General features: G+C 40.5%; 1 protein-coding gene across 1 annotated transcript in view; it reads right to left on the reverse strand.

Annotated features, from left to right (window-relative positions):
• Nucleotides 1-6776: 6776 nt before the first annotated feature.
• The window catches only part of LOC148426614 (neurobeachin-like protein 2), a 41788-nt gene continuing 26861 nt past the window's right edge, over nt 6777-21703 (reverse strand). Inside the window, exons 27-55 of the mRNA XM_088410294.1 lie at nt 20992-21675; nt 20730-20914; nt 19511-19667; nt 19073-19216; nt 17818-18144; nt 16740-16889; nt 16499-16656; nt 16140-16264; nt 15945-16059; nt 15676-15833; nt 14677-14810; nt 14490-14597; nt 14306-14401; nt 14093-14217; nt 13149-13289; nt 12945-13075; nt 12065-12174; nt 11876-11993; nt 11702-11799; nt 11483-11596; nt 10509-10595; nt 10322-10431; nt 9692-9864; nt 9413-9507; nt 9212-9328; nt 8404-8559; nt 8181-8329; nt 7211-7346; nt 6777-6985 (exon numbers count right to left, since the gene is read on the reverse strand). Of these exons, the coding sequence (XP_088266420.1) occupies nt 6875-6985; nt 7211-7346; nt 8181-8329; nt 8404-8559; nt 9212-9328; nt 9413-9507; nt 9692-9864; nt 10322-10431; nt 10509-10595; nt 11483-11596; nt 11702-11799; nt 11876-11993; nt 12065-12174; nt 12945-13075; nt 13149-13289; nt 14093-14217; nt 14306-14401; nt 14490-14597; nt 14677-14810; nt 15676-15833; nt 15945-16059; nt 16140-16264; nt 16499-16656; nt 16740-16889; nt 17818-18144; nt 19073-19216; nt 19511-19667; nt 20730-20914; nt 20992-21675 (4512 nt within the window). The 3' untranslated portion in view covers nt 6777-6874. The remainder of the gene's footprint in view (nt 6986-7210; nt 7347-8180; nt 8330-8403; nt 8560-9211; nt 9329-9412; nt 9508-9691; nt 9865-10321; nt 10432-10508; nt 10596-11482; nt 11597-11701; nt 11800-11875; nt 11994-12064; nt 12175-12944; nt 13076-13148; nt 13290-14092; nt 14218-14305; nt 14402-14489; nt 14598-14676; nt 14811-15675; nt 15834-15944; nt 16060-16139; nt 16265-16498; nt 16657-16739; nt 16890-17817; nt 18145-19072; nt 19217-19510; nt 19668-20729; nt 20915-20991; nt 21676-21703) is intronic.

Consider the following 21703-nt stretch of genomic DNA (forward strand, 5'->3'; position numbering starts at 1 on the left):
TGTGAATTAATGAATCATGATTTAGTATGCTTTGGCCCATGAGATGTTTCTTGTCATAGAGCTATCCAGTTTAACAAAATAGTTCGATATTATTACTATATCCAAAGCATACCACATCGTGTGTCAGTCATTATACGAATCACATGACAACTATGTTTTATAGAGCACTTTTAAAAGCACAAGGGTAAGCAAAATAAATAATATACATACGTACTTATAAATTCTCTACATGAATGAAACAGCTCACAATCCAAAGCATACCACATTGGTTGTTAAATATCCATCCATTTTCTTAACCGTTTGGGCAGTTGGTGAGGTAAACCCTGAAATAATGACAGTCAATCGCAGGGCACACTAAGCATCACACAAACCTAAGGGGAATTTTGAGTGCCCAAGATACCGACTTACCATGCTGGTTTTTGAGAATGTGGGAGGAAACCCACGCGGGCACAGGGAGACTATGGAAACTCTACCCAGGAAGGCCAGAGCTGGACGCGAATCAGGGACTGACTACTAAATTGTGAGGCGGACGTGCTAACCACTCATCGACTGTGCCACGCTGAGTAGGACAATAATCCATCAATCTATCCTAGGCGCTTATCCTCACTAGGGTCGCGGGCTTGCTGGTGCCTATCCCAGCCGTCTAGGGGCAGTAGGCGGGGGACACCCTGATGTAGGATCCAGTCAATTGGCAGGCACAGAGGGACGCACAACCATTCAAGCACCAATTCACACTCAAGGAGAGTTTAGAGTCTCCAATACACTGCCATGCATGTTTTGCAAGGTGGGAGAGCGCTGTTTGCCCAGAGAAGAGCTGTATGGGCACGGGTAGAGAATGCAAACTCCTCAGTGATACCAGAGCGGACGTGTGGATCACTCCACTGTGCCACTCAGATAATAATGATAATTATTATTAATATTATAATCAAAGATAATAGTAATGATGATTTTAATAATAATGATAATAAATGATATAAAATAACATACAATATCAATTTATAAGATTCAACAGCACCTTTTGAAGCAGTGGTTAGCACATCAGCCTCACAGATAATGGACAGATACCTACTGCCTGAAGTCAGCTGGGATAGGCAACAGCAAGCCTGCGACCCTTGTGAGGAGAATCGGCTACAGAAAATGGAGGGGCGGATGGAATATTCACTTGTATGGAAGGAACACTTCATGATCCTAAAATATGAAACGGCCTATAATCCAAAGCATATCACATCAAGAAAATGAATTACAATCAATTTTACATTTGTTGCAAATCCCCACAATTTGCTTGGATGCATTTGCTATCTACAATGGTATAAATAAGTATAGGACATTAATGAACGCAGCACGAGAAGTTGTAAAAGTGGAACGTGGTAGATTTAGTGTGATTAAAGTTTGGCGATAGTCACGCCGGCCTGCCATCAGTTGTTATCAGCAACAAAAGAGGAGCAGCCGAATCAAAGGACGGCCCCCTCCAGAAGATGTCCACGTTTGATCTCCGCAATTGAAAAGATTAGCAAGCCAACGTGGGCTCAATGGCACACCTTGTAAAGTGAAGTGAATGCATGGCAGGGGGCCTCAGACATCAGAGGCAAACAAATGGGCAGAGCCCTCAGACACAATGCTACTTACACTTCAAAGCCACAGACCGGGAGAGGACGTTGCAATTTTGATAAAGGGCCGGACATGTTTTGGGAGACGTGCAGTTTTCTTTTTGGCCTCTTGCGCATGCATGAGCCGGTGAAATAGCCATCGTGTCCATTGAAGTTACCTGATATAACAAAATGAAAAAAGGTTGCAGAAATCCCTTAACTCGCACTGCAAAGCTTTGAATGAACTAGCTATTCGGAATGAAATGCAAAAATGTTCAGAACTATTTTTTTTCCATTTGTACCACAGCGGTTGCTGAATTTTTCACACCAACTAAAAAAATGCATGGCTCCATGACATTTAAGGAAATAGTGAAACAGTACGTATTGATATTTAGCCATTATTCCAATTGTGAGAAATGATGAATGTGATTTGTAACATTACATACATATTTGACATTTCTGTACTATTATATAATGGCTGTGTTTTTAAAATAAATTATTTCATGTTATTTGTATTTCTTACTGTGCTTGATTTTTTTTTATATAATAGGTTTGTACATTTTTATAAATGATTTCCTGTTTTTGTATGATTGCGTCTGGTAAAATGTCCCATAATCACAAAAGTCTTTTAATTTTATTGCACAGTTTATAATCATCTGTGAATGTGTACTGTATTGAATGTGTAAAACATTCACTGAGATTTACAAATTTGGTTTCCTATCCAGAAAAGTTACACCCATTTAAAATCATGTGAGCACACATTACATACATGCACTACAAATACATTTTAGAACGCTAGGTAAAAACTTGAGGGGAAAAAAAAGCTAGGAAATAAGAATAAATGCCTGCTCAACGACAGCGGAAGAAGACAAGACATGGTGGGTTCGGGGTCAATGGGGAGGGGGGGGGGGGGGCATTGTAGACGAAAGCTGCGTCTTGAGGATTGAATTGGACTTGCTTCCAGGACCTGCAACAAAATTGCTGCAATTTTACAGTGCGCTCCCCCCTCGGCATGCCCTCGGGTCTGGAGGGGTTGGGAGGGGGGCCCAGGACTCGGAGACGCTGCCGGTGAGTGAGCACAAGGTGTCGACCCCTCCCACCCATTGTCAAAAGCCACATCAGAGCGACTGCTGCCCTCTTCACCCTCTTACTTCACTTCCCTTGGTCACTGTTTTGTGTTTGTGTTTGACTGGGGGGGGGGGGGGGCAGGTTGGTTTTATCACCCCCCCCCCCAGCCCCACCCCCCCGCGCACACACACACACTCAATTGTACCCCTGAGGTGTTTACAGGGACACCGACAGGATGTTCAGCCCACCAGGACATCAAAGTGTCCTCTTGAAGCAATACGTTATATTGCTCAGCAGTGCTGACCTTTTCAACTGCGACGGGACTAACATCACAGACGCATGCAAGGCCCGGATCACGGATCGGTGCGGCGGCTTCCTCCCTTCGCACCACAATCATCGTCTCGTTCTTCACTGATAAGGAAAGAGGAAATGGGATCAAAAAGGGAGCTGGGAGCGTCATCGCAGGCCGCATCACATTTTTCAATGCACACTTCTACAGTGGAACCTCAAAGGTTTACTGGTAATAAATTCAAGCCGCTTTAGAAAGAAATTCTCCGAAAGTAACAACAGGGAAGTCCTACCTCTAAAGAATAAAGAATAACCCAAATGAGATACTTGACACGTGTTTCACATTCTTACTTATGTGTAAAGAAATACAGTAAACATTCACTTAGTTGGGTTTAACAGGGAAACCAATATTTTTTTTTCTCCAAATCCAAACAGCCCCACTGCTTTCTTGGTTTGGTCATGTGACATTCACAAGATGAGCAGTGATTGGTCGTTACCTAAGCCTTAAACACGGTGATGTCATTTTCAGTCACCGGATTTGTTTTTTTTTTTAAAGGTAGTAATTTTACTTTAAAATAAATTGATAACTAAATAATTTCAAACACACTTTTATGTTTTTACCGCTTAACATGGCCAAACCAGTTTGGTATCTGTTTATGTAGCAAAATCCAGCTGTTTTTTATCCATTCAAAGGGTAGCCATTTTGACATTTGCTGTTGACTGAAAATACATCACATTTGAGAGTGAAGACCAACCATGGCTTACTTTGTCAGTCACATGACCAAAAAGACAAACAAGCTCAAACTATCAAACAAAATCCAACTTTTTAATTTTATTTCAGAATCAATAAAGAATTTTATAATAAACAGTATCAATAAAGGTATCAGGATTGCTAAATTCTCATCTATAACCAATCCAAATATAAAAGATGAGGTGTGGGTCATTTCATTTTTTTTGAACAATTAAGTGCTGCACACGTGTAAAATAATTAACTTTTAAATGTAATTAAACATAAAATAAACAGCAATAATAATAATAAAACTAGAAATGGTGAAATTCCTGAAGAAATCAGATGAACTGGGAATGAGTTGAAATGTGAAAAAAACGGGCGGAATAAAAAAAGAGGAATAACAGATGTGTGAAGGCTTTGATACCTGCTTACAAGATCTGTGAGTTTTTGCAACTTCAGACGAATACTTTGCTTCCTAGAGTTTTACTGTGTTCTGCAAAGAAGATATCGATGTAATCCTGTACAACAAAGAGTCAGCTGAAGCCATAGTATAATAAATGTATTTGTAACAGTCACAAAAAACACAAAACAAAGGCAGAATAATAAGGCAGAGTACTAGGCAGAGGTGGTCCAAAGCATTAAGTTAAAATCACACACCAGAAACGTTATATACAGTTTATATTTACAATAAACCTGGTGGAAACTGAGCATGACTGCAAGGCGAAATGTTACATTCATAACATTTGGAGCGCAATATTCAAAAGGCAAATTGTATTTTTACATGATTATACAACAAAAATTCACTCTTTTTGACAGGCTGAATAAGATATGAACTAGTAAGGCTCGACGAGCTCTTCCAAACGCTGCTCGGCCGTTTTGTTTTGCTCACGTTGACCCAAACACTTGGCCGGTTTGGCGAGATGCTGCATAACAACGACCGTGTTCCAACCGCGGCCAAAGAATTCCTCTGAAGCTCTCATTGGGACTTCAGATGTTTTCTAAACAGCGCAATAGCAGCCAACACTTGACTTCATGTCATTAAAACTATCTTCTGCACATGTGAGTCATGCCTGTGTGTTAATAACCAAGGCATATGGTGAGCTGGGACAGATGATTGCAATCAGTGTTTGCACAGTAAGACGCAAGCTAAAAAAAGGCACATTTTAGGTTGAATGTTCACTACTCGCATACGTTTAAGAACGTTTGAACTTAAAATTCACGAGTCTTTACAAGTGAACCTAATTTGACCTTCTTGAAACTTTTGAATGTACGCTGCCAAATGTTCAGAAGTCATGCAACTTGCTCTGTAAAATAACACAAAATCAGATAGAAAGGAGCAAGGGCTGGTTTCTTATTACTCACACTAAAACAAAATATCATATCAGGTTATAATGACACGGAACACATTTTAGTACAAGTAAGAAAGCCAAAAATGGTCACTTTTCCTCTGAGAATATCTGGTGAAAAGGTTGATCGGTGACACCTTGGATTTATGGGCAAAATATGAGCACAATGAAGGCCAACAGTTCCGATCGGATCAAAAAATAGATATTAGATTGATGAATAGACCGATGCATTTGTTTTTAAAAAGTGCAGAAGTGTGGAGCTACCAACCAGGAGTGACCATTTTTAACTGATAAATTGGCTTGAAGGTATTTACTTTTGTTCAAAGGTACGTGTTACTTAAATGCTAAAAATATTTGTTTTGTTTTGCTCCCATCCTGAAGAATCATCAGAAAAAAAGAGCTTTGTCTTCTTTTTGTGAATGTCAAAAACATAAATTTTGTTCCCAAAAATGCCACAGGATGTTTGTGAGAATACCCTGCAGCATTGTCAGATTTAAAAAAAAAAAACTTTTTTCAAAGATAATAATATAGGATTTGTTCCTATAATCCCTATAATAAATACACTCATACATAGGGTATGTTTTTTTTTTTTTTAAATGCAAATGTTGACCCTACCTTGTAGGGGTAAAAAAAGAAACAGTTATTAAATGTTAAAAACAAAGCATTATTCCCATAATGCCATAGGGCGTTGATAAGCACGCATCACAGAAGTATGGGGTAAATAATTATGTTTCTAGCATTTAGTTTACAAGTTTGTTCAAATCATTTGCATGCACATTCAAACAGTTTTGCAAGTATGTTCGAACAAGTTTGAAAAAAGGTTCAAACAGGCCTGTTAGAAGGTTTCAATGCATTTAAATGTTCAAAAATGTTCATTACACATTGGTGGCACCACCCTTCCGGACGGGAGAAAATTGTGAAAAAAAGAGAAGGAAATAAAAAAAAAAAACTCAGACGTGAATTGAAAAGTTTAAAGAAGGTCACATAAGGTCATCCTGAACAATCTTCTTTTTTCTGACTCGAGCATATAGGTTTGTGGAAAACTCAACCATGACATAAGCCACATTGCGCAAGACGAAATCACTCACAAAAGTATTATTTGATATGATATGCATGAGTCAACTACATTTATTCTAGTTTTACCCAATTGTATTATTATGAATTATTTCTGGATTGAGTGAGTTTTTCCTTCATTCTCTCTTGTATTATTGTTTTATGAATTACCTTTTATCGGAGATGAAATGAACAGGTAAATAATTAAGTGCGCTAACAGGGAAGTGGAATCAACCCCTCCAGAATTCAACAGTGTCAACATCAAGGCGAATGTACATTACTTACTTGACCATTTAAGCACTTTTTAACTTTCAATGTAACAGCATTACAGTTATAAAGACGGCAGGGTTATTTGCTAGGCCACTGCGGTGGACATGGGCCGCGATTCACTGCTATTGCATTAAGCAGCTCCTTAAAGGTTTTCAAGTTTGCAGGAGTTTTAAGAAGCATTGGCAGAGCTACTGGGAAAAAAAAGTGGTGTGTTTGTGTGTGTGCGTGTGTGTGTATCCTTCCTGAAATGTTTGTACAGTCCAACAGCAGTTTTCAAGCTCAAACGCCAAACTTTTCTGCCTCTTGAAAACAAGGCCACTCTTTGGAATGATGCTGATTAAAAACAGACAGTAGTTCACAATCAAATATAAAAGTCTACCCGAATTAGAAAAACAACCCCCCCCCCCCCCCAAAAAAAAAAAAAAAAGTGCTGAGTGTTCCGTTGGTCTCAGAAGTTCCCAGGCTTGTGAAAAGAAAGCCATAATAAGTGTGTGGGTGTAGAGCAAGTCCGCCGGCGCTCGCCAAAGTCGCTCTCATTTGCCGGCGCTCTCGGTGGCAGGGTTGTATTCCGTCTCGCCCGCGGACACCAGAGAGATGCGGCGGGTGGATCCCCACAGACGGCGGGAGAATTGTCCCGAGCGAACCTGACACCAGAAAACGTCATTAGTCCGCTCTGAACCGCTGGCACTGACCTACATTTGAATGCTTATTTCAAAAATTTGGATTCATTAATGTTTAGCATGACACCACAGACATCATGTAAAAAAAAGAAATCTTACCAAGGTGACCCCCCCCCCCTCTTTCTTTATTTTTTCTTTATTTTTTTACAACTCCCTCTTTTCACAAGAACTTTGTGTCCCGTTTCTCACCTCCTCTGGCTTTCCCGCCCCCACCACTATCAACTTCCCGTCTTCCAGGCCCACCAGGATGTGGCTGCTCTCTTTGGTGACAAACACGCTCCTCACGGGGACTTTCAAGGCCAAAGGTGGGACGGCGGCATCTAGGCTGTAGAAAATAAACAAGATTCTACTTGAAGTCTTTTGTTTTTTTTTTAAACTAGTGGAAAAACAATGTCATAAGGTGGATGCTAAGCCCTCACTTAAACATAGTTCCTTGACAACTAAATAATGTTACAACATGACTTTATCCTGAGCAAAAAAATACAAATAAAAACAGGGAATAACTATAACAAGTTTGCAGTGAGTAATGGAGGGGAAATGTGCTTGGTTCATTGCATATAGGAGATTTATCATGATAACCAATGAAACCCATCTTGACCGCACATCATTAATACCTGCATTTGGGGTGTCCTGTGGGTATTACAATAACAATGCTACATTTCTATACATGGAATTGCATTTGAAATATAATGTGGAAAATCATCAAATTGCAGATTCGTCCATAACTGCAAACCTAAATGTTTTTTAACCAAACAAATCAGTCATTAAATTGGTAAGACAATTGTGGAGAACGCAAGTGGAATCCATTGAGACCAAATAAACTGAGAGCATGCTCTCAATCATAGGGAAGTATGTTTATTTGATTCAACATTCATGTTGACTACAGGTCTCAACAATTTCATTTTGAAAACTATATAATGCCAAATGAAATCGCCAAAGGGAAAATCTCTGACAACTATATTGCGCGCATGTATTGGTCAACATACACACAAGCAAAGTGAGATGACAGAGTGAAGGGGTCAACAGATCCCGTTGATTCCAATTAAAAGCCAACTTTGACTAGTTCATAAATTCCCCAAGTTTCTGGAATCTGGGTAGCCAACTTGCGGATGTCACTGAATTGTGAATCTTTGCAGTTTGGAGGTTTTGGGGTAGCTACCTGCATAGGTGGCGAATGTGGAGTCTGCCCTGCATGGTGCCCAGGATGACGTATTCAGACACCAGGTGGAGAGCGCATACTTGCTCCTCCATGTTGAAGGAAGACAACAAGCAGCCATTGACCGAGTAAACGAGGATGGAGTCCTTCCCCTGGAACGAACGAGCAAAAGTGTAGGTCACAATAAACATAAAGTCATTGTCTTCGCTGTGCTGTGTTCACATACCTTTGTTGTATTGGATGGCTCAGCCCTCGAGGTCTGCACCACCACGTGGCCCTCCATGCCCACTTGCAGCTTGGAGATGTAGGAGGGCTCACCTGGTGGCCTCAACGTTCTCAGGTACTGGCCTCGTCTGATCGTGTGCACGATCACTGTCCCGTCCTATCAACATTCAAGTGAGTACAATGTGGTATTCATTATTTGACTAAATCCACATACACAAATATTTCTGAAACCAACTATCTTTCTACCTACCAACCAATCTACCTTATCTAGGTATCTATTTAAAACCTAGCTACTAACCAATCAGCTCCCTCCATACCTTTCATCTTGCTACTAGCCACCTACCAACCTACTGCATCGCCAACCTACTGTACCTGCCAATCACCTACCTACCTAGCAACTTACCAACCCATCTATTTAGCTAGCGAGTTTTGTACGTATCGACTGACATACCTATGAAGATCAGTACCATCTACCTACAAAGAACTATTAATTGCGAATTCTCACCTTCTCTGCTTATGCTTACCACCTAGACACCTACCTTTGTCTAATCTACTTACCTACTACCTACCTTTGTATGTAATTGCCGAACTACCGACCTAGATGATTGCCATCTACCTAGCCACCTACCTGCCAAAACTATCTACTTGCCAAAACTACCTGCATATATACCTATCTACCAGGCACCAACTGGAGTACTTCCTACATAGCACCGATGTTTTCTGAGCCAGACTGTACTGTATGTACTGCGCTGTACTATATAAAGTACAATGTACTTTATAAAGTTGTGTGTTTTGGAGCAACTAGAGACCTTTGAGCCTGAGATAGCCATGTCTAGTTCCGTGCTAATGGCCACACAGGTAACCTCCTGGTCGTGTCCAGATAGCACCTGGACGGGCCGAGGAGACAGCGTGCTGGAAAAGCCACCCTAAAAAGGAAAAAATGACGCTTTGTGAGTTTTTCATGAAGATCCTTATCTTTTTTGGATGTAAGACTAAGTTTTTTTCCCTACCTGCTGTAGAACCTGCCATACAATACAGGACGTGTCTCTGGAACCAGAGATGAGGTAGATGCCACACAGATCCAGAGCCAAGCATGTGACAATATCTTTTAGGAAACACACAGAATTCAATTAAAAAGACAATATTAGGTCAAGCAGTGGAAAATGCAAAACTTTGATTGACACCTTGCCTTCAAATACATCTGTGCATTATACATATTGTCAAATTAAATCCTCTTTTATCAATGTTTCAACAAATTGAGTGTATGCATACAGTACATGGGGACGTACCAATGTGCCGGCAAATCCTGCCCACCAGTTTGCCTTTGCCCAGCTGGGTGACCCGCAAACTGCAGTCCCAGTGCCCTCCACTGAACAGCAGACGTCCATCATTAGACACCACCAGGACCTGAGCGCTGATCTCCACGCTGGGTGAGAAAGGTCCGCCAAGAAAACGTTGTGTCCTAAAAACGAGCAGATGAGAGTGCATGTGAGCTGCAGCCTGAAAGTGATTATTATGAGCGCATTAAAAATGTCACTCCAAAAAATGACATTTCCAAATGGCTCTCAAACACATTGTTTGAGTTTTGGGGGAATGTGTGTCGTTATCCATGTTCAAGGTCAATTTAAAAGGATCCAGTTAAACAGGCTCTGAAACATCCCAGATGTTTCCTTATAGAAATACAACATACAGATGTTCACTATCCTGTTGATGTTTTTAAAACATAGTAAAATGATGGAGATTAGATTATTTACGTAACGCTATGATATTTACAAGGTTTGAATGTGATGTAATAATCATGTAATATTATTTGGCATTCTGCTTAGGTGATGTGACAAAACATCTGGCTCTTTTTTTCTATCTATCACAATCATTACAACATGTACAGTATAAGTGTAAAAAATGCAAAGTGGATTCACTTGGGATTATTAATGGTTGGATCCTTGGTGAAGGTGAAGTAGTTGGCAATGTTCTTGTCATATGGCAGCCAGCTGTGCGTTCCTATCAAGCCGCTAGAGCTCACTGTCACCTGGAGAGACAAATGGAGGCCGATTTAAAAAAAAGTTAGCAGTCTTTATGGTGAACGTATAAGAAGTAAAATGGTACCAGTATATCCGAGCCATGGATGATGAAGGAGCGGTTCTGGTTCTTTGGTACGACCGCCTGGACCAGAGGGAGGCCATCACTCACTACCTGAGGTACACAAACCAGTAAAGGTCATGCTCCATTTCGGCTGAACGTGAATGCGTTCAAATCTTAAATGGTTTTCTTTTTCAAAGATTATAAAAATTGTTGGGGTAATGTATTCCTTTTTGTATGTATCTTTATTTTTGAAAAAAAAAATGTTTATAGTAAAGATATCTTATTTGCTCCTTATTTAACATTTTGTTACAAGAAAATGTATATTTCACTGATCATCTTAATAAGTAAATAAAGTATGCATCTAAAGTTTGGAAACAACCTCTAAAATATTGGAAATGTTTCCATATTTGCTCAAATAACTTTGCACACCTTGGTACTAACTGAGTCAGTTTAATGGTGTGGATCAGTGGTGTCAAACAAATTTTTATTTTGGGCCGCATTGTGATGATAGTTTCTGTCAAAGGGCCGGAATGACTGTGAATTCAAATACATTTTAAGTGTGTTGATCACACAATTACCAAGATTTGGTCAAAGCCGGCAAAAACTGTTCAAAAGAGATTTGGAGAATAAGAAAATGTTTGTTTTTCTTCCACCAAATTTTTGAAAATTAAAGACAACTTGCAATTTTGGTATTTTAGTCAGAAACCTGAAATCACATCAGCATTTCAAGGGCCACAAAAAAGTGAGGTGGCGGGCCGGATCTGGCACCCGGGCCCTGACTTTGACACCTGTGGTGTGGATGATTTATGCCTGGAATGACTTTCAGTTCACAGCGATGCATTTTCAAGCATTAATAGCTTGGATGCCTTGGTTTGAGACCATATGAGTTTGAAGGTGTTTCGAAACTTTGACAGGTACTGTACAGTAAATGTTTGGAAAAATCTTACACACATCAAGAAGATTCAATTTGACCCTTCAGCCATTGGTTGCATCTTTACCTCCACAAATGAGCGTAGCTTATCGAGGTGATCAAAGATGTTAACGGGAAGAGTGTCCAGGCGGGACTGCCGCCTTGATGCATTTGCAGCAGACATACGTGGCGGATGAGGCTCCTGTTTGCATACAAAAATGCGACTGTAGCTTTTCAAAAAGCGATCAAAATTGTATTCATAGTTAACAATGAAAACAGAAATTTAGAGCATATTTGAAAGTCACACCTTCAGCAGTTGGCAGGGTGTTTGTCCAAAGTTGCTAATGATGCCTTCAAGTGCCTTGCGCTCTGTTTCATCAGCAATGGCATCCAGATCTACAGCACCTGTTGAAAAAGCTCATTGAGAGTTTGGTCTTTTTATCTTACCAATTCAGAAAAAAAATATTAAAGGTTGTCGTACCTTCATAGGTGCAGTAGTAGAAGACATTGAGAGCTTTCACTGCCTCTTCGCCTCGCTGCTTGTAGCCGAAGATCAGGTCAATCCACTCGTGTAGATGACACGACACATGCTCGCTTTCCTGAAGTGAAATAAACTGATGTCAAGTTGAAGCGTTCTTTTGACTAAGCTGGAGGATAAACAACTTCTCACCAGAGCTTTTCGATGCTTTCTGATGAAGTCCTCCCTTGATGTAGCCCAACGGGGAAGTAGAACGTCCTCCACTGGATCCAGTGATATCTGCAAGGCTCCCAGGTCAAATCCTGCAACAAGAAGGAGGGATCAGAGAGTGTTTTGTGAGACAAATGCTGTATTTTCTCAAATATTATGTCTCATTTCCATCCTGACCGTGAAAAAAAAGGCCAAATTTGACCAAATTATTTCTCCCATAACACTTACATTCAAGGGGGAAATGTATGTTCATGGGGAAATGGCCAACATACTCTTAGTGATTCCTTATTAATTGTTAAGATTTTTCAAAGTCCTTTTTTAGTTTTAAAAGGTAAGGTAACCCTGGGACAACTGACAAAGAAGATTTAAAAAAAAAAAAAAAATCAAAAACCTGAAAATATATTTGGGGTTGACAACTTTTAAATTGTAATATTACCAAGCACTACTAGATGGCAGGCATGCTTTTGTTGCACTTAGACTGGGTATGCTTTTTTTTTTTAATTATATTTTCGAGGACATGGAATATGCAGGACAAACAGTACTGTAGTTGAGTTTTTGAAAAAAAACAAAAAAAAAGTTCTTGCATTAAATATTGGTCTCGTTTACAATTTTGTGCCTCCTTGAAGTATATTAAGCATTTTGCACAAATGCACATATTAGTTCATAAATAAACAGCATTTTTGTCACACATCTGGTTGAAAGTGTGCGGTCCTATGCCCTCCACCCACCCAAAAAAAAGCACTAATGAAAAAAACAAACAAACCATGAAATCATGAAACCTTTCATTTTGTGTGCGCTAATTTGAAAGGATTTGAGTTTCACCCAGCTACTGAAATAAACAAATACTGGAAGTCTTACTCACCATTCATGTTTTGCAGGAATTCTGGAAAGTAGAAAAACTCCGGGATGAGCTCCTTGACATCAGCGGGGCTTTCTATACGAGCTTGCCAGGCAGCTGCCACCGAGTGGAACTGTCGGTCCGCACAGTCGAACCTGAACGTAGTTGAAAAAAGTGCTGGTTGAGAGCAGCCTGCCGCGACTTGGTACACCTTGATGTAATTCCCACCTGCCGCTCTGCAGCTGAATGTGTAGCGTGGTGAAGGGCTCCATGCGGATCATGTAGTGCATGACTCCTGCTGCATTGGAGTAGTGTGTGCCATAGTGAAATTTGTCAATGGTGCCTGTTGGATCCTCAAAACTTTCATACCTAGTGGGAAACAATGAGGAAAAAACAGCATTGGATTGAAAGTTAGTTGGCTCCACTTTTAAAAATCCAATTAAATTTTTTTTTAATTGCTGCTGATTTGCCTGATTTCATGTAAAACATTTTGAAAAGAACCTCCAAAGCTCAAATTGTGTGTGTTGCTGGTTCTTTACAAGCTCGCACAGGCTTTTTCCATTTATTTATCCTTTCATTTTCATGTGCAACAGATAATTGCAATTGTTTTTAGTACAATTAAGAGGCATAATAGTTTGATTGGAATAGTTAGTGGTTCACATTATGTGGCTGCTCTGATAAAAAACATGAGTGTCTATTTATGACAACCATTTTTTGTACTTTTTTTAAATATAGCACATTTTGTACTTTGATGAAAATGGCTACAGTAAATTTACCGTGACACTTTTATTAATGCCAATATTATTTTATTTTATGCAGATTTCAACTCCTTAAAGGGACATTTAACTTATACTCGGCTCATATATATTTCACGTTACATCCGAGAGACTACACACACACACACAAGGAGGCATTCAAGGACAGACGAAGAGTAAAGTGTGCAAACAACGCAGCACCTCTTGAGCTCGTAGTTCGCTCAAGTAGCGTAGGATGCCTTGCTCAACTGCACCTCGGCAGTAATCATAAAGCGGACAACAACTTCAACAACTAACAATAGTTGTTGTTTTTTTTTTTTCTTATTTTATTTGAGAAAGAACTTTCTTGTTCCAAATGAGATATTGCTCGTCCTCAGGCTATTGTTTGTCACAAAAAGACTTTGAAGGCCAACTTACTTCTCTTTGACTGCCTGTGCATGACGAGGGTTGACCACACCGACAGGTTTGGACAAGTCTCTGAAAACTGACGGGTCCTCCAGATCCAGAACGGGGGAGGTGTAATCACAGAGAATCCATGGAAACTGACCAAAGACAACATGGACGTCATTTGTGGTGTGTATGTGTGTGTCTGCTGCCTCAAGTTATCTTTCATCTCATGTGTGGTCTTACCACAGGATATTGCGATAGGTCATTGTAAGTGCGCCCAGCGATGGTGTTGAGTTGCATCAAATATTCAAAATTAGATATTTCCCTGCAGACCCATTTCTGTGCAACACATGAGAAACATAAGCATAATATGAGGCATTTAGCAAATGATAATACTACAAGAAAGAATAACATTAATTATAAACACCTGTGTGAGGCCTGAAGCTTTCAGCAGCTCCTGAGGTGAACGGGATCCAAAGTAAAATAAGTTGGGAGGCCGCAGTCCCAGAATCCTTGAATACACTTTATTACGCAACTAAAATGAGCAAATACAAAGACTCCGTTATGAGGTTATGAACTGAGCAAATGTTCAAATGCTAAGAACTGTACATCACCTTTTTCTTGAAGTTGATAAAGTAGTGAGCCTGGTCAATGAAAAAGAGCTCCAGCGCAGAACGACGCAGGTTATAGCGCCTCAAATGGACCTCTCGGAGCTGGGAAAGAGGTCGTTTGAAGTCGAACCCAATTCCTGCAGGGATGGACAATATCCATGCAGATGCTTACCAAAATACCTACATACATTATATACTATATAATGTCACATTATGTATTTCTGTCTAGGGCTGGGCAAGAAATCAAGTTAATTTGAAATTTTCATTTAAAAAAATCAATCATTTAAAAATGAGCTGAATTGTGAAATTGAGGTTTTTCACAAGTGGCGGAATGCTGGGTGTGTGGTTTACATGTATACAATAGTTACTAACTACTGAATTTGACATTCAAGCAACTTCTTTACTAGGTAAGAATAGCTAATTTTTGTACACGCTATGAATGTTAAGTTTATGAAAAATTTGATTTAATATCAGTATACATTATTCTTGACTGACTGTTTTGCACGATTTTTAATAGATTTCTAATTTCTTGAAATAGATACCTTTGATGATGTTACAGTGGTGCTCAATAAAGATAAAAGTATTAAATAAGGGCAGTGCGGCTATGGCTATACGTGAGAGAGCTATGCAGAGACATGCATGTGAGAGAGTGGTGGTGAGAGAATGCATGAGGAAACCTGCATTCTGGGTAATAGGTGGGCGAGTGTGTGTTTGTGTTTGTGTGTGGGGGGGAGGGGGGGGGTAGATAGTGCTCAGAGACATGTTGAACTTCCGTACTACAGTTAGGAGATCACTAGGCATGGTAGGCACGTTATGGAATTCACTTATCATGGCGGTTTTCCCCATTAACCACGAAAAATGAGGGAACACTTTAATAGAAATTGCAAATCAAAGTTACACTGACCCAGGCTGACAAGTGTCGTTCAAAACTGAGAATTCTAATCTTCATAACGGCAACAAGCTCGGAGTGCATCTGTATTCAATGAAGTGAACTTTCCTCACCCTCTTCAGTTTCCTCTTTTTCAATGCTGCCGTCGTAGAAGTAAAGATGGTGCGTGGTCACCTCCAGTCGACCAGGTACCTTGGCTACAATGGTGATGAGTTCACAGTCTTCGGATAAAACCAGCTTTTCCTTTTGGCTCTCATCTTCGGACTCCACGCTAAATGCAAATGTCAGAACATTACATTTGATTTGGATATACTGTACTGTATTTCGGTCTATAAAAGTGATTTTAACTTGATGTGACGTGCACATTTAGTCAAAGGCTCACTTGTTATCTAAAAAAACAAGATCCTCTTCTCCTAACTGGTCATCCTCCATATCGCTCACTTTGGCTTCTTTGGCAACCGCCAAAGGGAGTGGCTCAGAACGTGGACTGTCCGCTCCTGGAAAATTGATGACATCATTTTGAGTTTAGATTTGTGAAAAACTAGCCAAATTCATTGTGGTCCACTGTATGACGCACCCATGTTGTCTCTCTGGGCACTAGCCTCTGTGTGGGGATCATAATGATGGTTGGGAACAAGTTTGAGGCGCATTTTTGAATATGTCTCTGCACTAGACAATATCCACTTGGTCTGAGGCTGATTTCTGCAAAACATAAGTAAAAATATGCCTTTATCATCTGCATGTGCTCCTCTGTCGCTAAAAATAACAAACAGTGCAGTGAGGGAGGAAAAAGTTGAAGGTCAGACTGCAAAAATAAGTTGGAGAGTGCTTTGAGGCACATGCAGATTCCAGAGGAAAGTGGCAAAGCACCCTTTTTGAAGGAATGTAAAGCATGTTTGGGTAAAGTGAATAAAAATAACATTGGCTAAGTCCTACTTCTTGGCCCACACTGCTCTCTCGCTGGTCAACAGCCTTCGCAGAGCCTTCCAGTGTTGCCATACCACCCCCTGCTGGTTGGAAATCTGCTTTTGCCAACTGACATAGCGTCCGTTTTCACTTCGAACGCGCTTCAGGTAGGGATCAACGATCAATTCCTGTTATGACACAAATTTGAGTCAGGTAAGTGGAGAGGTCAAAAGTTAAGGTCATCGATTAAACAACTTCACGTTGCTGCCACCTGAAACTTTGCTTTGCTGTCCGATCTGTCTTTGTCTCTTTTGAAGGCTGTGCTCATAAGGTCATCGAAACAGGAGTTCCAGAAATTGGACATGATGTCATGACTGCGCCCAAATGTGTCCAGCTCATACTGCTCCATAGTAGGCTGAACCTGTACATATGTGAAAAAGCCGAAAATAAATTGTAACAGCATCAAGATTGTCACTTAACAACATGTTTCTTTTTGTGGTTGTAAATTCTATAGTGGTGCAAACCTGTTTTAACATAAGACTCAGTGAAAAAAATACAGTAGGCCTACTTTGGTTAATGATACTTATTAACAGTACATAAATTGGTAGAAGAATCCTAGCGTACGAGGGGTTTATGGAATAAATGTAAACATTAGAAAAACAGAGGGATAAAAGTTTTCAAAATGTATTTTTCAATATAGTTCACGTGCACTTTGTCAAGGGCTGAACACTCACTCCAATGGCGCTGAAGCACTTTTATCCAAGTGAAGAAGTACACTTTTATTTGGGGCATGCATTAACACTCTTACAAACTGCTTAAAGGGAGTATGTGTAATTTTTCACACGCACCCTGAAGAAGTGCATTACAGCTCATTATGAGCATCGCAAAATGGGCTGAGATATAGATGCATAGGTGGGACTTGCCTTGAGTGATTTCAGCTCAACAGTGGTCAAGAAGCTCAAACATTTTAGTAGCCTTTTGTTTGTCCCTACCAAGATTATATTACTTGTGCCAAAGCCCAAGTCTTTATAGTTGAGATTTCATTGTACAACCCCAAAATAAATTCTGAAATCAGCTGGCTAACACAAAGCTATACTGTACCAATTCCCGCACTGTAAACAGAAAGAGAAGTATAAACTTTAACACATCTAAGCGAAGAGCACCTCTGTTTAGTATACAAAAATCTGTTATCTCAATATTAAATATAAACTGATTTGTGTGTGTTAATAAACATGTTTTCTGTTTTGAAACAACAAAAATTTATGAGCATGAAAGTTTGCTTGAATCTATCCAAAATATTTTTTTTTTTGCTTTCTTTCTTTATAACCATTGACAGCTAGTGCACCGACCTGTTGCTGGTAAAAGCTCTGCCACTCCAGCGTGTGGCAATAGGCTTTGAGGTCCTGGGCAAATGTGGTGCTGCCATTGGTGATGGGCAGACTTGGAAGCAGCTGCTGGACTGTAACTGGGTCGGCGTGCTGGTCCAGGAGGGCTCGTACCACCGGGACCACCTGGGAGAACATCTCTGAATGCTCGGTGTTGTTGATATCAGTCAAATCCTTGTCTGGCCACAAGGGGACGCCGATACGACCCAGCAGGAAGCAGACCTCCTCCCAGCTGAGACACAACACAGTCTGCAGCAGGCTGTGCAGCTTCACAAAGGCCATCACACACACCTGAGTAGACATGAGGGCCTTTTCATCATCAATTCAAACCATTCATTAAATGTTTAGATTTTCAGAAATCTCTATATAAACGTTCTTATAAAGCTTTTAAAATGATTGTTTTCGAGCCTGTAATAATGTGAGTCAGTGACAAACGCTATCTAATACATAAATATAAAAAAAAATCTTCTGCCTTTAAATCACTGTGACCTCATTTAGTTAAACAACGTAGTAAAAATATTGGGAACATTTTTCAGCCTGGTGCATTTGACAACACTTTAGACTGTACCCACATTTTACCTCTTTTGTGTGTGTGTGTGTGTGTGTGAAATGTCAACAAAAATCATGTTCTGTGTTTGTTCAACCTATTAAAGTATGTTTTCTTTACGAGCTAGTGGAATGTTTTATGTGAGCTCAGTTCCTATCTACAAAGCGCCAGATTGTAGTTGTCCATAGGATAAAAACATGGAGTGTAGTATGAATAATTGATTTAGCCTAATCTCCTCACAGGAAAAAAAAATATTATCAAGGCAGATAAATCTCACTGATATATGATAAATTAAACAGCACCCAAGTTAGAGTAAATATCACAGATGCTGAGTCACAGCACAATTAATTTTATTTATTTTGAAGAATGGCTTTGTGGGAGTTGCTTCACTCTGGAGATGAGTAATTCAACCAACAAGTAATGTGATCGGAAGCCTTGTGGTTGCTTCAGTTATGACCACTCGCACAGTCCCTCAATGCGACAGCGACAGGAGCAGCAGTCATAACTCAAGAGAGGAAATACTGTTTCACACAAAACACTCCCCATGAGTGGAATGACTGAAATGCCTTTGAAATAAATCCCTTACAAGGTTTGGCATTTGTAATCTGCCTCTATCTGTGCGAACCCTTCACATCACCTAAATATTGCAAAGCAATAAACTGGACTGCAGACCTGTGACTGCTGCTGTTGGATATATCCGGTGATGATACGTAGGCCGATTTGGGACATCTCCTTCAGTTCTGTGCTGCCAGGGCTACCAGGAGTGCTATGCCAGGCTTGCAACTTGTCCAGTAGGTTCACCACCCCCTCAAAGATCTGTGATACAGCGACTGTCAACAAAGGACTGGCAGTTCTTTCCGAACCTAAAGCCATTCAATACAACAACATCAAACCCGAGCTTAACTACAATTTCAACAATGATTTGAGGGATGCTTTAAGAGCTGCAAATAAACTACAGAGTCACTACTCCAACATGATGGTGTGAAAGAAGAGCATGTCAAATCAATAATGGCAAATCCTCACCACAAAAGAGGTATCGAGTTTCAAACATTTGCACTGACTATGAGAAAGAAAACACAAATGACGTTGCAGGCAGGCAGTTGGATGTACCTTTTCACTCCATAGTGTGTGATTGTCAGTTCCTTCGGCAAACAGAAAGTCCTGCAGCAACCTGAGGAGCCTCAGCAGGCTGGGACAAAAAGGCAGGAACATTCCTTGGGCTTCCCTCAGGTCAGACAAAGATGATTCCAGCATCATCTCCAGCAGACTGTTACATACAGTAGCACAGCACCATGGGATTTCATCAAATGTACACAAAATCTATAATGTAAACTAAACAGTTTTTACAAATTTACCGCATTTAATGACAAAAACATGGTTAACAGCATGTCATAATCGACAGAGTTGGCCTTTGAATTTTCTGCCGTCCAAGAGAGCCAGAAGCCTAACAGTGGAAGAACAGTGATAGTGTCAAGATTTATAGCCCAAATGTGCTGAACTCAACTGTCATTGCCGTACTGAGGTCACTGAGGCTGGATGAGTAAACACAGTAATTTTGTGACTTGTGCGTAGAAAGAAAAAAAAATCCTCCTCCTACCATTCAACTGCTATGCCAAATTACCAGGAATGCAGCTTAAAAGTGGCATCCCAAATTCCCGCAGGCAATTTAGTGTAGGCAGTTATCCACCCAAGAAAACAGTTTGTGGAAGGCTTTTTTCTGTTAAGAGGCATCCCTTTTATTGATCATGAATATGGTTTTACTGATGATCCATATGTAAAATGCATGTGGGAAAAAATAAGATTTGGTGGCCCGGTGACAGCTAGGGAAGGAAGCAGGGAGCCTGCGACCCAAGTGAGGTTAAGCGGCTATAAAAAAAAAAAAAAGGATGGATGAATGGATAGATGGAAAAATAAATGGCATTCAACCATTTTAACTGATAAAAGTGCCTTACTCAAACATGACCGACAAAAGGACATTCTATTATGCAACAGTAAATCAGATTGGCTCTCCATATTTGAGTATTTTTGCAAAATCTGAAAGGGACCATGGAGAGAAATTTCTAAGCAAAAATCTGACCTTGAAAAAAAAGTTAGTGCAACTATGTTATTTTAATGACAAAAAGCATGGTAAATGACCACCAAACCTTCTAAAACCACACTCAATAATAAGATCAACTAAAACTTCAATTGAATGTTTGAATGTTTTAAGACCTCAAGTACTGTTACAATTCCACGTTTTTTTTCTAATTACTCTATGGGCTTTGTATGAAACAAGTGAATTATTCTGGTGGGATTTTCTGTAACGTAATGTCCAGTAAAAGAAGCTAACCTCCGTTTAATCTCATCAGGCGGGCGGACCAGTTGAAAGGAGGAGCCCAGTTTAGTGAGAACAGAAAACACCTGCCCCCTCTCTCTCCAGACCACATCTTCATGGCCGTCTGCTCCGCTGCCGCTCCAAAGCACGGAGAAAATAATGTTGGTGAGCAGGTTGCAGAGCTCCTCTTCTGGCGTCTGCTAAAATTTAACACAGATATGAAACCTCACTGAAAACAACAGAAAGCTCTTTGAGACAAAACTGTCATTATCCCTACCTGTGGGTTGGACGTGTTGGAGATGGTGTCTGCAGTGGGAGGGTCAGTACCATAGCTGGCATGGTCCAGAACATTGGATAGACTGGAGCTTTTCCTGGGTCTCAGTGGTGGAAAGGGTTTGCTGTACTCCAGAGGGGATGGTGTGTTTGTGAGGCTCCCTGCTGGGGTAACTATATCTCCCATGCTGCCTAGTTCCAAATCAAAAGGCGGCGATGTTCCATATGGGGAAAAAGGCTGGTAATCTCTTCCTTCCTCATCGAGGCGAGACGAAGCAATATCCACCACCATGGAACTGGAGAGTGAGGACGAGTGACTCTCTTGGTCTGCAGAATCGAATGACTTGAAAGTTTTAAGCCCTACTCCCACTCCACAGGGTGGCGATTGGGATAAATCAGAATAGCCCTCAGAGATATCTCGCTGGACACCGTCTTCCTCTTCCTCATCGTCGTCCTCTTCCTGCGAGGTGCCGTAGTTCAGGAAGATGCCGGTGCGTGCATCCTCTATGAGCAGACTCTGGTCTCTACGCAAAGGAGGCCTGAAGTTGGACTCTGTGGATCCTGAAATACTGGCAACGAAGGACTCATAGGACTCCTTCACATAGAGCTTGGTAAGAACATCCTGCCAGCCGGGCTGCTTGGAAAGCTGCTTCACGTAATCTTCGCTGAGATAGATGAGGTGAAAGAGCTGTTTGGAGAATCCCAGGAGACATGAA

The sequence above is a fragment of the Hippichthys cyanospilos genome, chromosome 3 (assembly GCF_059441005.1).
Source record: "Hippichthys cyanospilos isolate Australia breed blue-spotted pipefish chromosome 3, RoL_Hcya_1.0, whole genome shotgun sequence".
NCBI lineage: Eukaryota > Metazoa > Chordata > Actinopteri > Syngnathiformes > Syngnathidae > Hippichthys > Hippichthys cyanospilos.